A 16,561-nucleotide genomic window follows, 5' to 3' on the forward strand; every position below is an offset into this window, starting at 1 on the left:
TACAAACCTGACACATGACCACCTGTAATTACTCTCAGGATGTGCCTACAGTGTAACTGCAGGTGTGGCTGCAGCACATGTAGACGTTCAACAGCAGTGCTGAGGGGGCAGGTGGCACACTCGTGTGTGGACTCCAGAGGGTTTCCCAGCTCCTGCAGCCCCTGCCTTCCCAGGCTGGCTGGTCAGTGCACACACGAGGCCCACTTCCCAAAAGCTGCAATGCTGCCTGAGATGATTGCTGAATAAATGCCCTCTTAAAGCTGTACTTGCCGAAGGAGAAAGATCTGTGAAAAGGAATGGGAGGGTGCTGCAACCCCAGGACCCCCCAGCAGCTGCCTGGGTGCTGCCTTCGTCTGCTGCATGAGCAGTGCACTCTGCTGTCCACAGCCCACACTGCAGAGCCCAGCACGTTACTGCATTTGCCATGCATGCATTTGCCAGGAGAGCACGCTCCCCGTTTTTAACAACAGCAGCAAATTCATAAATTTAGGTTAACTTTCTGTTAATCTAAAAAGGAGTCCTCTAGAAATTTGCAGACTGGGATGAAGGGAAAATAATTATGACCAAATGCTAGCTCTTCTCAGCACTCTCGGGCCACACAGGTGAGCATCAGGTCTGGTCTGGTGTAACTAAGGTTCATTTTGTTTTGCAGCCTTGCAGAGTATATTTAGATAAACTTGTTTGCAGTAAGTGGGATATCCCAGATCCTCCCCTTTTGCCCTAGAAAACCAGGAAGAGGTCCAGCAGCATTCCATACCCTTCACCCACTAACTGACAGATGAGGAGACTTTTCCACGTACATTGGAAGGGAGATGGAAAAGGAGTGACAGACTTGCATTCGCATTTCAACAGAAATTTCAGGTCTCCCCCTTCCCATAGACAAGCCAAAGCAATTCCATATCCTTGGTCTCCTTCTCCTACCTTGGCTGCTGTTCATGGTGTAGATGATGATTTTCACACCAAATCTCACTGTGTGTTAGGGTTAGGCATTCCCTGTTTACCTTTGAGGGTGTCTTTCCCAAGGTACGATTCAGCCATGCTATTGCACGGGTGTACTGCTCTGCTCCTCCGTTCTCCTGGGATTATTCCTACCTCTCAGATGCTGCACAGGGAACTTCAGCACTTAACTCCTGTCCTAGATTGCAGTTTTCAGGCCTATGGGCTTAAACAGTTCCTTGGATTATCTTTCAGGAGCCACTCTGGTCATACCCCTGTAGTTGAACAAGCCTTCATTATTCACCCAACGTGAAGAAAAGGAATTGTGAGAGAAGTTATTTTTAATGCACAGACAGAGGCACACCAGAGTCCCCATGCTGGGGAGTCCCCAGCCTGGAAAGCACTGATCGGCCTTTTCCACAGCAACAGGAGCTAGTTTGAAACCTACTGTTGTGATGCCTGGGACACAGCTGGACCAGCTGTTTCTTGCTGGGATATCCTTGCAAGGATATCCTTCAGGCCCATTTCATATGCTGGGAGACAAGGATATCCTTCAGGCTCGTTTCACATGCTCCTTGTACAACACAAACACGAGTGATGAAAGAACTGATCTGTTGCAGCCTGAACAATTCAGGTTACAACACTGATCACCATGATCTGTAGGAAGCAGGGCTCTGGACTGATCCAATCTCTGCCTGCTCATGCACTAAAGGGATCCTACAAGGAGAATCTTGGAAAGAATCTTAGGAAACGGACCAATGTTCTACTCAAATCGTCACAACATGCTGGAAGTGGGGACTCCAACTTGACCAGATCTCTCAGCAAACTGTTTTCATACAAAGCAACCAGACCTTCCATTCTGCATGAAAGCCGCTGGCTGGGATCAAATCTGTTTCACTGATCCAGCCCCTGCCTCTGTTAAAAGGATGAGGCAGATGGCAGATGAACATCTGCTTACATAAAAGAATTTTGGATATTATCCTCCCACTAGCAATCTTCAGTTTTGAACATTGTTTTTGCTTTTCTGAATCCTTCCCCTCCTGACAGGCAACAGTGCATGACCTGCATAGCTAAGCTTGATGGAGATAGAAGTGTTCAATCCCCACAAAACTGGAATAGTGCACCTTTCTCTCCTCAGTCACTTTTTAACAAGGTTACCTGCTAGATGAGAAGTGCACATTGCAGCCCTCACTTGTAATAGCCCAAGAGTTTCAGGCTTTTCATGCTGACCAAACCTCCATTGCTCAATCAGAAGGCAGGCATCTAGAAGAGGGACTTATTCTGGCTACTTGACAACCAAACCCTTTGGCCTCAGTGTGCTGCAGCTTTCCATTTGGAAAGGCTCTCCTTGTTCCCCATGCTGTGCTCACACTAAACAAGCATGAAACCCTTCTCACACTGCTCAGTGCCCTGCTAACTTTGGCATTCTGTCAGCTTTTCCCACCTTTCTGCAAAAGCAAGGGAAAGGCCTTGCAACACTGATAGTTGTGTGACAACTCCTCCTCCTATGTTTCAGTAGGACAAATGGAGTCCTAGGGAAAAGCACAGGATGATTATGTTACTCTTTTCCTTGTTCTGTAAGGCAGTGATGTTATTCTTTGAGATTCTGTAACACATTATAGAATTCACAGGGTTTTTCATAAGTTTAGAGGTAAATCATCAGGTGAGAACAGTTACTCATTGCCAAATTAACCCTGCCTACAGGAACAAGCCAAGCAGAGGGGCTGCCAGTGACAGCTGTGGAAGGAAAGTCAAGGGTTTGAGAGAGTAGGTTTATAGGTAGGAAACCTTGGGAAAGCAGCTGAGAATTATTCACATCTGAAATATTTCTGGCCAGAGTAAAGAGAGTCACAGTGCATTAGCAGCAACCACCTCTCTGACTTACTGGTGCAACCCCTGACTTTGACAAGGGCAGTGGAACGGGCAGGACTGACCCAGGGGCTCCACAGAGGGATGGAATTCTCATGAAGAGACAACCCCTAAAGCCCAGTAAAAGTATAAAGCTACAGCACCTCGCAATGCAAAGCATCCAAAGCACACAACCCTGCTCCTTTTACAGGCTGAGAGGCTGTGTGAATTTCACAAAACATTACATAAAATAATTTTATTACTCTCCATTAGGCTTTTAATTCTTAAACTTTTATAACAGGAAACTTTGCAGGACAAGGGGAGTTACTAAATACATCCTCCTCTTCAAGTTTTGGGGTTTTTTTATACACATTATATACTGAACATTATACCCTGTGGTGTGGAATATCCCTTTGGTCAGTTTGGGTCACCTGTCCCAGCTGTGTCTCCTCCCACACTCCCAGGCATCCCCAACTTCCTCCCCAGCATGGCAGTACAAAAATGAGAAAAGGCCGTGGCTGTGTGTAAGCCCTGCTCAGCAATAACAAAAACATTTCCATATTAGCAACCCTGTGTTCAGCACAAATCCAAAACACAGCCCCATACCAGCCACTGTGAAGAAAACTAACTCTACCCCAGCTGAAACCACCAGGGCTGTTCAATAATTTCAGGCTGAAAACCTGAAAGCCAAAGAACTAAGTGACTTGTGTGCAGGTGAAAGGGGAAAATGCGAAAACCTTACTGGCCAAAAATACCTTGAAAGAATTCCAGATTAAGCTGAAATGTATGATGACAGTTCATCCTTTCACAGGAGAAACAAGGAAGAATGGAGAAATGTGGAGAATTGGCAATTGCTCCCCAGCCCTGTGCAGTATTTCTGTGCCAGCAATTGCATGAGAAGTAATTAAACAACACAAAACAACACAAGCTGGAATATTATCTCTAGCATATTTGTTTTCTAAAATACTTATTCACTGTTAATATTTTGATCTATATCCTGGCATTTTAAGTGTTCTGTGCAGAATCACATCTGTGATCTCTCTTCTCACAGTAAAACTTCCTAAGTCACATTCAACTGTTCATTACTGCTTTTTTAATTGTCTTGGCAAGGTCAGTCATGAGCATGTTTAGTTCTAGCTCACCTTCTCACCATCAGTCAAGAGTTGGTAGGATTTCTCAGTTTTTAAGACTGAGGTGGCATGAAGTGTGTCAAGTCATTGAATCATCTGTGTTGTTTTAGAGACAGAACACCAAGATAAATGGTAGCAAAGCATGTGCTTAACATATCAAGTCCAAAATTAAGACTTCTGAGGGGGAAAATATGGTCATTGCCTATTTCTCAAACTGTGAATGGTCACATACATATCATATTTCTGTAATTTCAAATGGTTGCAGTCAAATGTCAAAAGCATGAGGTAAATGCAGCATTTTCTCAGCCCTGTTTCAAATTTGCTCATTGTGGCTGTTGCAGTTTCATCCCCACACTGAAAGTGGTCTCAGTGAGGCTGCTGGGAAGGATATCCAGAGGCTCCAGCCTGCTCTCACCACTCACCCCAATGGTCCCACCATCTTCAGTGAGCCCTGTGCTTGTGCAGGCTCCGGGATCATCCACAGAGGAACTCACCATAAGAAGCAGGAATGTCACTGGCATAATTTAAAAAACAAAATCCTAATGCTCATGTGAGCAATCAGAGAGTATTTCTTTTATTAGAACTTGTGTTGCTATGAACTTGCAACGGTGTTTCTTGCTGACGATTTACAGATTTCAGTAATGGTCCCTCCTACCATGCGAGAAATGAAGCTGCCTGGGTGTTCACAGCCAGCTCCATCAGATGGATTTCACACTGTATTGTTCAGGGAATTGATCTCTTTAATAAGGAAGAGAAAGCCACAACTCCTCCTGTGAATATTTTCTATGATAAACTCTGCAGACAATCATGAGATAAAAAGAACGTGTTCATTTTTGTTTTCAATTAAACTGGCCAATATATTTATTATAGAATTACAAAGTACTTTTGTACAAAATCTGTACATGTGTCTCACAGAGATCAACATTACACCTTCCCTCAAGAATAAAAATCCGAAATCCAGATTATTTTGCAATCATAATCAATTTTTAACTTATTTACCTAAGAATGAAGTTCTTCAACAGGTCATAACAGATGTAAATGACCTTTTTGTCATCCATCAATGACAAAAATCACATGTTTAGCAGAATATTTTCACACCACATCACTACCTGAAATTTTCAATAACCCCGCTTCTGTTTTTCTTCTTTATCAAGAATAGCCTGTTTTAGACTCAATGCAGCATCTTCAAATTGGGGGTTTAACTCTAATACTTTCCTGAAATCTTTCACGGCCTCATCAAAGTCTCCTGTCCCAAAAAAGGAAAAAAAAAAAAGTAAAATTATCTTTCAGCAACTGCTCATGCTCACAAACCTCTCACAACTCAAGAACACCTCCTAATACTTTCACCCACAAAGTAGCAGCTACTTCCTGGACCCACAGCATTTGGATTGTGCACAGGCCCAACTGGGAGTGAAAGTGTTTCACATCAACAACCAGAGCATGTATTTTTGAACCTCAAATGGACTTAAGGGTCAGTTCAGCCAGTTTATTTCTAAGAGAAAGAGACAAAAGGCCCACACCAATAATGAGGCTGCCTTAAGGCTGGCACGCAGTCACAGAGCTTCCAGCTGGTGCCCGTGGCCGGGCTCCATTCTCCAGTCCCTCGACCTCTGCAATGGCCAAGCTCTAATAAAAGGCACAGGGCTGTCATTTTGTGATGGCATCATCAAAAACGGGGCAGGAAATTCCCCAGAGGTGGCCGGCAGCCCACTGGAAGTCGAGAAGGCTGTGCTCACTGCAGCTACAGCTGCTTGGGAGATGCTCTACCTCAGATTTAACAGCAGTGTTTGGAACTGGATTGTTTTACCCCAGTGCAAATTTTTCCACAAGTCAACTACACCCACGGAACAGCATCGTTTCGAACGACTCCGCAGCACAGCCGGCTGCACAGGGGTGTACGCACAGGCTGGGCAGGCAGCAGCTGCAGGCGCTGTCACTGCAGAGACCGCGGTCGCGCCTGTCCTGGGGCGGTGCCCGCCCTCGTCCCGCCCGTGCCAGGCGGGTGTCCCCGCCCGTGACCCGGGGCTGCCCGGGGCGCGCTGCCCTGCCCCGCCCCGGCTCGTACCCAGCCGGTAGCGCACCAGCCCGCGGTTGTAGTAGGGCACCTCGAAGCCGGGCTGGCACTCGATGGCGGCCGTGAAGTCCTGCACGGCGGCGGCGAACTCCACGCGCAGGTACCGCACCTGCCCGCGGTCGTTGAGCGCCGTGGCGAGGTCGCTGCGGGCACTGCGGGGACAGAGGGAGCGGCGTTAGCGGGGCCCGGCCCGGCGCGCCCGCCCCGGCCCCGGGCCCGGCGTTACCCCGCGGGGCTGCGGGCGATGAAGCGGCTGAAGAGCTCCTCGGCCGCCGAGAGCCGCCGCGCCCGCAGCTCCGCCCGCGCCGCCGCCAGCAGCGCCGCCGCCTCCCCCGCCATCGCGCTGACGTCACGGGCACGCCGGCGCGCGCGGCCACGTGAGGGACGGTGCTGGGCCGGAGGGAGCTGCCCGCAGAGCAGGAGCCGCGCGCGAGCCACAGAAGTACGGCGATATCGGCCGTAACAACAGCGGGGCCACGGCGATGTCTGCGCCTCTGCTCCGCTCTCCTGAGACCCCACCTGCAGGACAGCGTCCAGCTCTGGGGCCGCGGCACAGGCACGACATGGAGCCGGTGGAGCGAGGCCAGAGGAGACCGAGATGATCGGAGAGCTGCAGCACCTCTCCTCGGGAAACAGGCTGGGAGAGCTGGGGTTGTCCAGCCTGGAGAGGGCTTTGTGGAGACCCCAGAGCACCCTCCAGTACTTAAAGGGGCTCTAAGAGAGCTGGAGAGAGACTGTTTACAAGGGCATAAAGGGATTGGAGAAGGGAGAACGGCTTTAAGCTGAAGGAGGGACGGTTTAGGTTAAACATAAGGAAGAAATTCTTTACGGTGAGGGTGGTGAGACACTGGAACAGATTGCTCACAGAAGCTATGGATGCCCCATCCCTGGAAATACTCAAGAACAGGTTGGATGGGCTTTGTTCTACCTGGTCTAGAGGAAGGTGTCGCAGCCCTTGTCATCAGGCTTAAAGCAAGATGGTCTTTAAGGTCCCTTCCAACCCAGGCCGTTCTACTGCTCTGATTCTGTGGAGATGGGGTTTATCCTTACCTAGCCTGAGCTTAGGTGAGAGCACAGAAGAAATCCTGCGCTCTCCTCTCAAACGTGTCAAGGCACAATGTGAACAGCTCACTGTCACAGCTCACGGCTCTTGTCAGGCGGCCAGGTGCTGGCTGGCCTGGGCACAGCTCACCCCTGCAGCACTGCCAGAGCACAGGCCTAAACCAGCAGTTAGGTAGGACAGCAAGACATCGTTCCTTGGACCTTTGTGTCTAACAAGGGTGACACTTCAGCTCTTGAAATCTGTTCAACAGATGCAGGCTGCTCTCTCAAGCTACATGAAAAATGCCAGGTTCCAGGTTGCAAGTTCATGGAGGTTTCCTTAAGCTGTTGAAGATGACATCACCCAAGCTCAGGAACCCAACTGACACACTGACTGCTGCGTGTTTTCAAGCCCTTTATTTTATGGTGGGTTTAAATACACTTGGCAAAAGAAACCAGCACTAACATATGCTTATACTGGTATCATCACTTTAGTAATTCTAAACAGTAGTACAAAAACATATATGGTAATATTATCAAAACTATTGTAACAGTATTTCAACTCAGGAATCACTTCCTTCAAAAAACTGAATTCTGAGAAAACCCAGTAATTTCCTGTGGAATTAGGGAGAAAAAAAATGGAACCTGCTCAGAGTAGAAGATATTGATATGAGCCTACATTCAATTCACATAGTTTTGAAACTAGGCTCAATGTACAATTCAAAAAGAATGCTTTTACCTTAAATCTTTTTTTTAAAGTGTAGCAAAAAATGGAATCTATTTACACAGTATTTTCTTCAGATAAATGGAAGCGGTAATGGTTTCTCTTGCGGGTTTTCTGTTTTGGTTTTGAGTTGTAGTGTTTCTCTAACAGCAGCACTAACTGCTTCAATACAATACCTGAGTTGTAATTCAAAAGATAGTACCATTTTAGAGGCTGTTCTTAGCTGTCATAAATGCAGATACAGAGTCTTTATCCTCAGCTTACTGGGCTGTGGCACAGAGGACAGGCATTATAATGGCCTGCTTCTTTGGCTTTCATGCAATGCTTACACACACTGCACATCCAGAATTGATACTCCAGGATAGGGGCTCCTGTTGCAACACATACAGGCATTTTACCATCTCCACTATAAAAAAAAGAAGAAAAGAGTAAAGCTGAAAGAATAAAAATGAGGCGTGCCAGTTGTTACTAGCTCGTGTAACACTTCACTGTCCATGTAACCGAGTATATAAATCTTCACACCAGAGAATGCCCACCCCCAGAACCACACAGTCAACAAATCAGGACCAGCAGATCCAAAAGATGGAGTGAAAATACGCAGTGAAGGCCATATAAAAGTAAGGCCTGATTTAGACACCTGCACTGCTATTATACTCTGTCCTCTGAGGTCTGAAGGGTCAACAGAATCACAGCTGCTACTGAGATTCTGTACAGCTGCACAGTAGGGTCAATCAAGACAGGTTAAAATCCTGTTTGCTCAAATAAAATTGATTTCCATATTTACAAGTTCCATGCTCTCAGCAGGAAACATGTCAAACACACTGTTGTGGGTACAGCCACTCCAAAGACTTACCCCTTAAATGTGCCCTTTATACTAATTTTAACTTCACGTATTGCTCTTTTCACACCAAGTAGATTTAGGTAATTCACAAAACACTGGAGACCTGTTAGTTAGTAATGGTTAAACAGTCCCTTGTTGATACTTTCAGCACTCCACCACGGAGATGCAAACAGAAACATTCTTACTTTAATGTCACATGACAGAGTCACAAAGGTCCTAACACTCCTGTGCTTTATCTACCTGCATTTCAAATTAAGATGAAGTTACATCTTTATGCCCAGATCCTTGAATGCAGTCAATTTCTATTTTCCCAAACAACATAGTGCTGTATTACCTTCCTCCAAACTGGCTAACTCCTGCCTCATTCTTGCCCAATATTTGGTTTAAGCAGCAAAGCACTTAATTAATTTGGTCACACACAAAACCTGCTAAAACCCAAAATATAGCGAAAAGCAGAAAAAAGTGACAATATTATTACAGTATCATATAAAAATATACCCACCTCTCAAGAACATCATCCAGATCAGGTGTTTTGTTATACTTTGGTCTATATCTTGTGAATATCTGTAGAGCAAGCTCTTCATACAGTTGCCTCTGCTCTGGCTTAAGCGTTTCCAAGGATTCTAATTTAACAAAGGCTTTTGAACAAGTATCAAATGCTCTGTTTGCACATGCACAGAGTGCCAAAAGGGAATAGATTTCAACTGCAGGAATAATGTCTTCATAATCTCGCAAATGAAGAGCTAAAAATATGAAAAAAAAAAGAAATCCAAGGAAATTATTACACATCTTCTGAGAAGTGCAAACATCTGTATGAAATAGTTGCTCCTAGACAACAGTATTAATTCTAAAAAATTGGACAAAATGAACTACAGTCTTTTTATTGACATGACTGTGAAGCATTGCTCTAAAAAAAAAAAAAACTAGGAGATACCACTTGGAAATTGATGTCTTCTTGAAACACTTTATTTTGGTTGATTGGTTTTAAAAAACCAAGGATTTGAAATCTTCATTACTTGGACAAAGTACAAGTTGCTATTTTTTTCTCTAATTCCCACAGATTTTTTGTGAATCTCTACAAGAAGGTCTGATGTAAATTCAGGTATGCCTTATAATTTAGGGAGAGAAACAAAACAGTCAGCAGAACATCTACCGAGATTAACCAGTTTGCCAGGTAATATTTGGAAGGATTTGCTTCAGCAAAGTCCTTTCCAGATATTGTGACTGCAGCCATATTCAATTCATTATATGGTTTTGGTTTAAATTCCATGGATTTATTAAGAACTGAAAAATGTGGCAGCTATAAAAGACATTATGTGCTGATTTTACAGGGTTGAAAATGAATACTTACCTGTTTTAAGTGCTGCATCTACAGAACCTTTATAGAGCTGTTTTTGTGCGAGTATGAAAAAGTGGTAAGCCTCAGCTCCTCGCCAAGCATTGTCTGCAAAGCGATTTGTTGAAGAAAGAACATCTTCTTCCAGCAAACCAGCCAAAGCTGAAGCACTCTGAAAACAAACCAGTATCACAAGTAATTTTTCTATGAAACAGATACAGCAGAAAATGGGGATATATGAAAAAAGCTTTTCTATACTTGGTGATAACAACACTGTCTGTGTTAAGTAGGCAAAATACAAATGGACCTACAGTGAGCATTGTCAGGTGTTCTGTACAAAGCACAGGCACAACATATGGTGCAGATTTTCAAAGATAAATATCACATACATGTGTATACAAATATATTTTGTGCACATCTGCAGACTGGTTCATAGTTTGGATTAGTACTTCATTTCAATACCAGAGCTCTTAAAAATTTGCTTAAACTATTTCATTTGTGCATATGAAGATGAATATGTGAGCAGAGAAAAAAAATTCTTCCATTTGCTTCCCCTGTATCTGGAGCCATCTCCCTGCTGAATTACAGGCAACATAGCTTAATCTAATCACAGATCACTCTTTGGGATCAATACTTAAATGAATATGAATAAATACTAAAAGAACCAGAGTCTTGCAGGAAGTTTCTTAGTATGGTTTTCATTGTTATAGTGAAAATATTAAGAAAACTATGTTAAACTTAGGAAGAAAAATATCTATTAATACATAAGATTTAAATGTTTTAAAATAATACTTGAAACAATATGTTTTCATGGGGGACTTGCTTGAAGGAAAGCTTTGTTCTTAACAGGGAAAAGGGTAATTAAAAAAACATTATACGCTCCCATGAAGATGGCTTGCTTAATTCTGACTAGCTAGCAGATACCAGAATTCAGAAAGGGGAAAAAAAAATACATTACCTCTGAACTTTTCTCTTTAACTTTTCCCCTTTGTGCATTTTGCCTTTGTTCATGACACTGTTCCATAAGTAAGGCTGACAGCACATAAAGCTTTTTAACTCGCAAAGGCTTCGTCCTTTTCTTTGACTCTTCATCTGCAATCTTAAAAAAAAAAAAAAAAAAAAAAAAAAAACAAAGGGATTTAATTCTCTTGGACAACTGCATGCTTGTACAAAACCTAGGAAATCATGCCAAGAAATGATTCTGCCTTTAAATGCAATAATTTAGACTGCAAACAGAACTATAAATGAAAATGTCAAAGTGAAGTATGCACATTATTTTATATTTATTTGGTTAACATGTATATAAAGCCAAGTTCTCAGGAAGGATAAATCAGTGTAACCATGTGTAAGTCTAGTGATCTAGTATAAAAATAAACTAAAAAATAGCAATTTTTAAACCCATACATATCTTTCAATAAGGTCTGGTGGTTTTCCCAGAAAAGAATAATGGCTTTTGAAAGTAACATATATGATATATATTTTATATATATATATATATATATATATATATACACTGCTATAAATATTTGCTGTAAAAATCACAACTAATTGAAGAAATATACCAAAATTTAAATTCTAGTTCTTACTGCTTTTTTTTTTCTTAAGGAGATAAAAATAAGTCCCATGATATCTAAAATAATGTGGACACTGCAACCCAGGCCAGTCTACCATACTCTTTTACTAGGCAATGCAGGGCATCAGGACCTTTTCTGAGGTGCAGTTCATCTCCTACTGAAAGTCTCAAAATATATAAATAGATGGCTTGTGTCCCCAGAGTCTCCTCTCCACTAGCTACAGAGGACACCCAGGGTAACTATTACACATAGAGATACCTGAGCTCTGGGAGTTGAGTTCATCTTTGCAGTATCGTGTATGATGACATTTGCTTATTGCCTAAACATTGTTAAAACTAAAATAACCCCAAGAGAATAAAAGTAGCACAGAAATAGTAAGAGCTAGTCCAAAAACCCCAGTCATTTGACATAAAAATAAAACCCACCATACCTTGAACATGAGCTTAGCAGCTTCAAAGAAATAATTGGCTTTACGATAGAGTTCTATAGCATCAAGGATTTTGTTCTTTTCCAGTAAATGACTTGCATATCTGGCTAACAAGGATCCAATCTCTTTCATATTGTGATTTTTGGCCAGCTCCACGGCTTTATTCCACTAGAAATTACAGGAGACAATTATTAATCTCATGTTTTCAAATACATTCTCAGAACAAACCAGTTATCCATGAACAGACTGCAGCATCTGTGTGCAATATTTCATCACCATTTTGAACCAGACTACTATAATATTAGCATAAAAAGAAAGAGAATACAAATGCTTACATCATTTCCAATCATGTGATGCAGCAGTACTGAAAAAAATGCTGGACCAATGTTGGGGTAACAAAACAGAGTACTCTGGACCTTATTAGCATAAGTGACTTGATAACAGGATGCCTTGGCAAGAGCAAACAGAACTTTGAGAATTAAATCAAGATTGCAAGAAGATCAAATCAGACGGATTTACCGGAAAAAAGAAAATTACATCAGACTTCTGCAAGCAAGAGATGTTTAAAATATAAATTTGTTTATGTGATCTTTAACCCAATCATCGTAGTAAAACATTACTAGCCTTCCTAAAACACTATATGAACATTTGTAGTCCACAATAAAATCAGATTCTTTGACAATCTCAAAGTCCTCCCTGTCTCTCTTCATTGCTGATAGACGTCTGTCCAAAACTACATATAAAACAGTTGCTTCTACTTTTATGAAAGCTATGCAAAATCATTTCACTGTAGCTCATAGCTGGGCATGTGGATTTTAACCAAGAAAAGTCTAAACCAGACTCTCAGAAGCATGTCTGAAAGAGGACCTCAGCCCAGAAGCTTAAAGCACACAGTAATACTTATCCTTCTATACATCTCATTTTGTAGGTGAATTTTCCTGATTTTCAGTGGTTTGGCTACTGTGTTTGCCCCAGATGAAAAGTTTGGCAGGACTGAGATCTTAACTGAATCTCACACCTAATAGCTCTTCAGATCCATAAACTAAGAAACTGTTCACAAAAAGCCAGCCCTAGTCAGTCCTGCCATTCCCATCCATCAAGTTCCTCATAGCCGTCCTCAGTTTTTCCCTTATTTGTGTTGACACAGACATTTGCACAGGTTAAGTCATACCAGGAAACAGCTCTAGTTATAAACATGCAGATTAGTTTCCAGTTCAGCTTTTTCCAGCTACGTCCTCATGCTGTCACAAACCCATTTGCATCTATACAAAGAAGGAGGGGGATGTGGTAAATATCCAGAATGGACATCTGTCTCTTCTCCAGTCTTCTCCCAGTCCATCAGGAGGCAGCACAGCCTAGCTCCATAGAGCCTACTAATGTCTGTATGCTGAGCATGCTGCTCACATACTCTGCATGTTGCTTTGCACTGCCCCTCCAGTGGTTTAATCTTAATCTCAGAGAACTGTCTTAAGCACTGAAAGATGAATTTTCCAGAAATTATGACAAATCATCTCACACGTAACAAGGATTTGTATTCTATTGGGCATTAGTATAGAAATCTCACTGTTAACCTGGTTGAGGTTAACAGATTATCTCCTGCTGTTTTACCTGGTTGAGATGCACACAGGTATCCACGGCATCCTTTGGTCGATTACATTTCAGAAAGGCTGACACAGCTTGTTCACACATCCCCACTCTCACAAACATATAAGCTATATCCTGCAAAAAGCATCAGCACTGCATTAAATTCACTTCTGCATTTTTAGTACATTGTGCAGCAACAGCAGTGCTCCTGTTTGGTTAATTTAAGTCCAAGAGGGTGGGGAATGGGTTGTTTGCTTCATGGACCCTGTGAAGGCATCAGGCACTGTTGTAAATCTTTAGAACAGTGTGGTAGTCTCACACACTGCTTCTAAATTAAGAAAGCTATTACAATGAGGCTAAAAGAAAATGCTGTCTTGATTTAATGGAAAAGGCATTAAAGGAGCATGTTTGGCATTTTTCAAGCATTTTGGATTAAGTCAACCACAGCATTGTTTTAAATTATCTATTGTTTAGTAGGCAATTTCCTGCTACATATACACACCTATACCCTGTACACCCATATATCCCACACACTCTATCCCATCTACTTTCCCTTCTTTTAGAGTATTGTCAGTCAGGTCATTCTGGGGAATTGGAACAATAAAAGAAGAGTGATGAAGTATGAAAACAACAGTAATTAGTAGAGATCAATACCACAGTAACACCATCGCACTTAAGTGAGTAGGTCATACACTGCATTCATTCTCTCATTCTTAACCCTCCCAAGATGGGAAATTTTAAATAAATAGTTTGGTATAAGACAATGAACAATAAAGGTGCTTTCTTCTTACAGGAAGCAATTTATGATTCTCTGGAAGTGAGTTGGCCAAATTCTCCAGTCCTTGGTAGTCTTCTAGCATGTAGTAACATTCAGCTAAACGTTCCTGGTTCTGTCCTTGGACATAGTACTGTACAGCATTTAACCTAATAAGACAAAAAAATGTGATGGCCTGTGATGTATAAACACAAGAGAAGTTTTAATTCTGTAAGCATTTTGCATTTGTAAATTTTAAATCACATTATTTTAAATAGGTAACTTTGCTTGAAAAACTTTCATAGCTAGAATCTCACTGTTTTTCCAAAATATTTTTACAGATCATTATATTAAAAGTGTAGCAATATTGATTCTCTGACTAGTGTAAGTTTAGGAAGTCTTCCCACACCTGCAGAGATGAGGGCAGACAATGGACAACTTACAGCTAAATTTCCAGAAAAGGGCTTTACTCTTGTGCTTCTGTATTTTAAAATGCAAACACCAAGACCTCCAAGGCCATTCTCCAAAGTTACCTAAAGCATCTAAAACTCAACTTTCAAAATCTAATCACAAATTTCCAGCTGCATTGTGACAATAGTTTGGATAATGGCAATACATAATGGAGCTGTGGAAGTCTAAGACAGAGGCTTAGAAGGCAACAACAAATGTTTGTGAAAATATTCCCTGCAAGTTATTAGCTATTAAGACATTACCTCTGGCTCAGTAATCACCTGACTGCAAAATGTGTTCTGGAGACATACCATTACAGCTGTGCACTGCACTTAAAATCTTCCTTGGGTGCCCAGTTTGGGCAAGAGCTGGAGACAGATTAAGGTCAGAGAACTCTGGACACCTTCTCAAATATTTGTGGTTTAAAGCATTTTAGAACATTCACTGAGAGTTAGTAATTCTGTACTACTTTTAATCCCTTTTGGGTTTTTTTTTTTAATACGTTCTATATCCAGCCTAATATAACTATAGTTATTCCTCTTTCCTTCCCTTCCTTTGAAACAGACAGACTTCTGGCAAAGCAGAGATTTATATCACCTTTGCCCTTTAGGTAGCTGACCAGCAGCTCTCTGTTTATTGTACCATGGAACCATAGAGGTATGAGCTAAATCTCATTATTCCAAAATTATCCAATGTATTGCATCCTGCCTTTCCTGATATCCATCCCTCCTCATAAATTAAGTCTTGTCATCAGTTTAATAATTTCCTCTGTAAGTTCCCTACTCCTGGTTCCTCTACAGACCATACCATTTCTGTCGGTCTGCAAAGTAGTCTCCAATGGCGTTGTGTGCCTGTTCCAGGAGGGCGTCGTCCGAGTCCCCCGAGCCCGTCTTCAGCAGCTGCAGCACCCGGAACCAATCGCCCAGCTTGATCCGCAGCCCAATGGCAAGATCTCTGAACAGGAAACAGCAGGGAAAAGTCAAACACAACAAAACAGGTAAGAAACATCTCGAGAAAAGCACCCAAAAGTGTTTTCACCTGCAATGCAGGTATCAGAGTGATCCCAGGTAATTTGTTTACAATTTAAACACTATTCCATTAAAGCAAATACTCAAGAGAGCTCCTAGATTATATCACATGTATGCACTTCCTTATCAGCCACGCTCCTGTGTGAGGAGTTAAATGAGTGAGACAGCTGGGCTGATGTTGCTTCAGGCTCCCTCTTACTCTATTCTGTATTTTTCACTGCTGACCACTAAAAGAGATGGCAGCAGCTGCAAAAGGCTAAAAGCAAAAGGAAGGTGAGGGGAAAGACCAAGAAGCAACAAATATCAATAATGGAGGCTAAAACTGAGATGTAATAAAATGGATTTCAGAGACTTCTTTTCCAGATTCAGGGTGATTTTGCATAAAGGAGAAAGGACTCAGCAGTAGTTTTTCCTTTTTTTTTATTCATGCATACATATGAGTCACTGTGTGTCTGTCTGGGATGTTTTTTGCACCAAATAGAATAATTCTATATTACCTCATATAAAAGTAATTCTGCAGGTGCATAGAAAATAAATGGGAGAGACCTATGCCCTTCTTTTAAAAATGCCCTCAACTTACAAGTAAATTAAGGAAAGCACGAGAAAGTCAATGCAGTCAGCTAAGTATGACCATCTATCTAAAAACATTAAAATTTTATTTGAAAAATATATTTATTTCATTGTGATTTATGGTAGATCCTTATCAAGATTTTTCTAATTGTGAAAGTTGAAACCAGTAAACAAAAAAGTAAGTTTTTGACTTCTGCAATTCTATGTCCGAATTTCTCCTCAGCCATGTGAAAAGGAATATGCC

At 42.0% G+C, this 16,561-nt stretch overlaps 2 protein-coding genes across 3 annotated transcripts in view; both read right to left on the reverse strand.

Moving 5' to 3' along the window:
* Positions 1-4,470: 4,470 nt before the first annotated feature.
* Positions 4,471-6,335, reverse strand: TTC32 (tetratricopeptide repeat domain 32). 2 transcript variants are annotated; one of them, XM_053938027.1, is made up of 4 exons: positions 6,215-6,335; positions 5,980-6,140; positions 5,024-5,160; positions 4,471-4,709 (listed from the first exon to the last, which is right to left on the reverse strand). In XM_053938027.1, exons 1-3 carry the CDS (start codon positions 6,325-6,327, stop codon positions 5,033-5,035), a joined length of 402 nt encoding a protein of 133 aa, XP_053794002.1. In that variant the 5' UTR covers positions 6,328-6,335; the 3' UTR covers positions 4,471-4,709; positions 5,024-5,032. The 2 variants fall into 2 exon arrangements, with proteins under 2 accessions (XP_053794002.1, XP_053794001.1); XM_053938026.1 differs by lacking the exon at positions 4,471-4,709 and having other exon boundaries at positions 4,716-5,160.
* Positions 6,336-7,431: 1,096 nt separating this feature from the next.
* Positions 7,432-16,561, reverse strand: part of WDR35 (WD repeat domain 35) — a 42,113-nt gene continuing 32,983 nt past the window's right edge. Inside the window, exons 20-27 of the mRNA XM_053938015.1 lie at positions 15,527-15,673; positions 14,307-14,439; positions 13,540-13,650; positions 11,935-12,099; positions 10,889-11,029; positions 9,946-10,102; positions 9,097-9,337; positions 7,432-8,159 (exon numbers count right to left, since the gene is read on the reverse strand). Of these exons, the coding sequence (XP_053793990.1) occupies positions 8,009-8,159; positions 9,097-9,337; positions 9,946-10,102; positions 10,889-11,029; positions 11,935-12,099; positions 13,540-13,650; positions 14,307-14,439; positions 15,527-15,673 (1,246 nt within the window). The 3' untranslated portion in view covers positions 7,432-8,008. The remainder of the gene's footprint in view (positions 8,160-9,096; positions 9,338-9,945; positions 10,103-10,888; positions 11,030-11,934; positions 12,100-13,539; positions 13,651-14,306; positions 14,440-15,526; positions 15,674-16,561) is intronic.

This window comes from Vidua chalybeata, chromosome 3 (genome assembly GCF_026979565.1).
Source record: "Vidua chalybeata isolate OUT-0048 chromosome 3, bVidCha1 merged haplotype, whole genome shotgun sequence".
Classification (NCBI taxonomy): Eukaryota; Metazoa; Chordata; class Aves; order Passeriformes; family Viduidae; genus Vidua; species Vidua chalybeata.

Coding starts and splice junctions, on each gene's coding strand:
- TTC32 (XM_053938027.1), bottom strand. CDS start 6,327: ATGGCGGGGGAGGCGGCGGCGCTGCTGGCGGCGGCGCGGGCGGAGCTG. Junction 6,141..6,214: donor ATCGCCCGCAGCCCCGCGGG/GTAACGCCGGGC, acceptor CTGTCCCCGCAG/TGCCCGCAGCGACCTCGCCA. Junction 5,161..5,979: donor GCTGGTGCGCTACCGGCTGG/GTACGAGCCGGG, acceptor TTTTTGGGACAG/GAGACTTTGATGAGGCCGTG.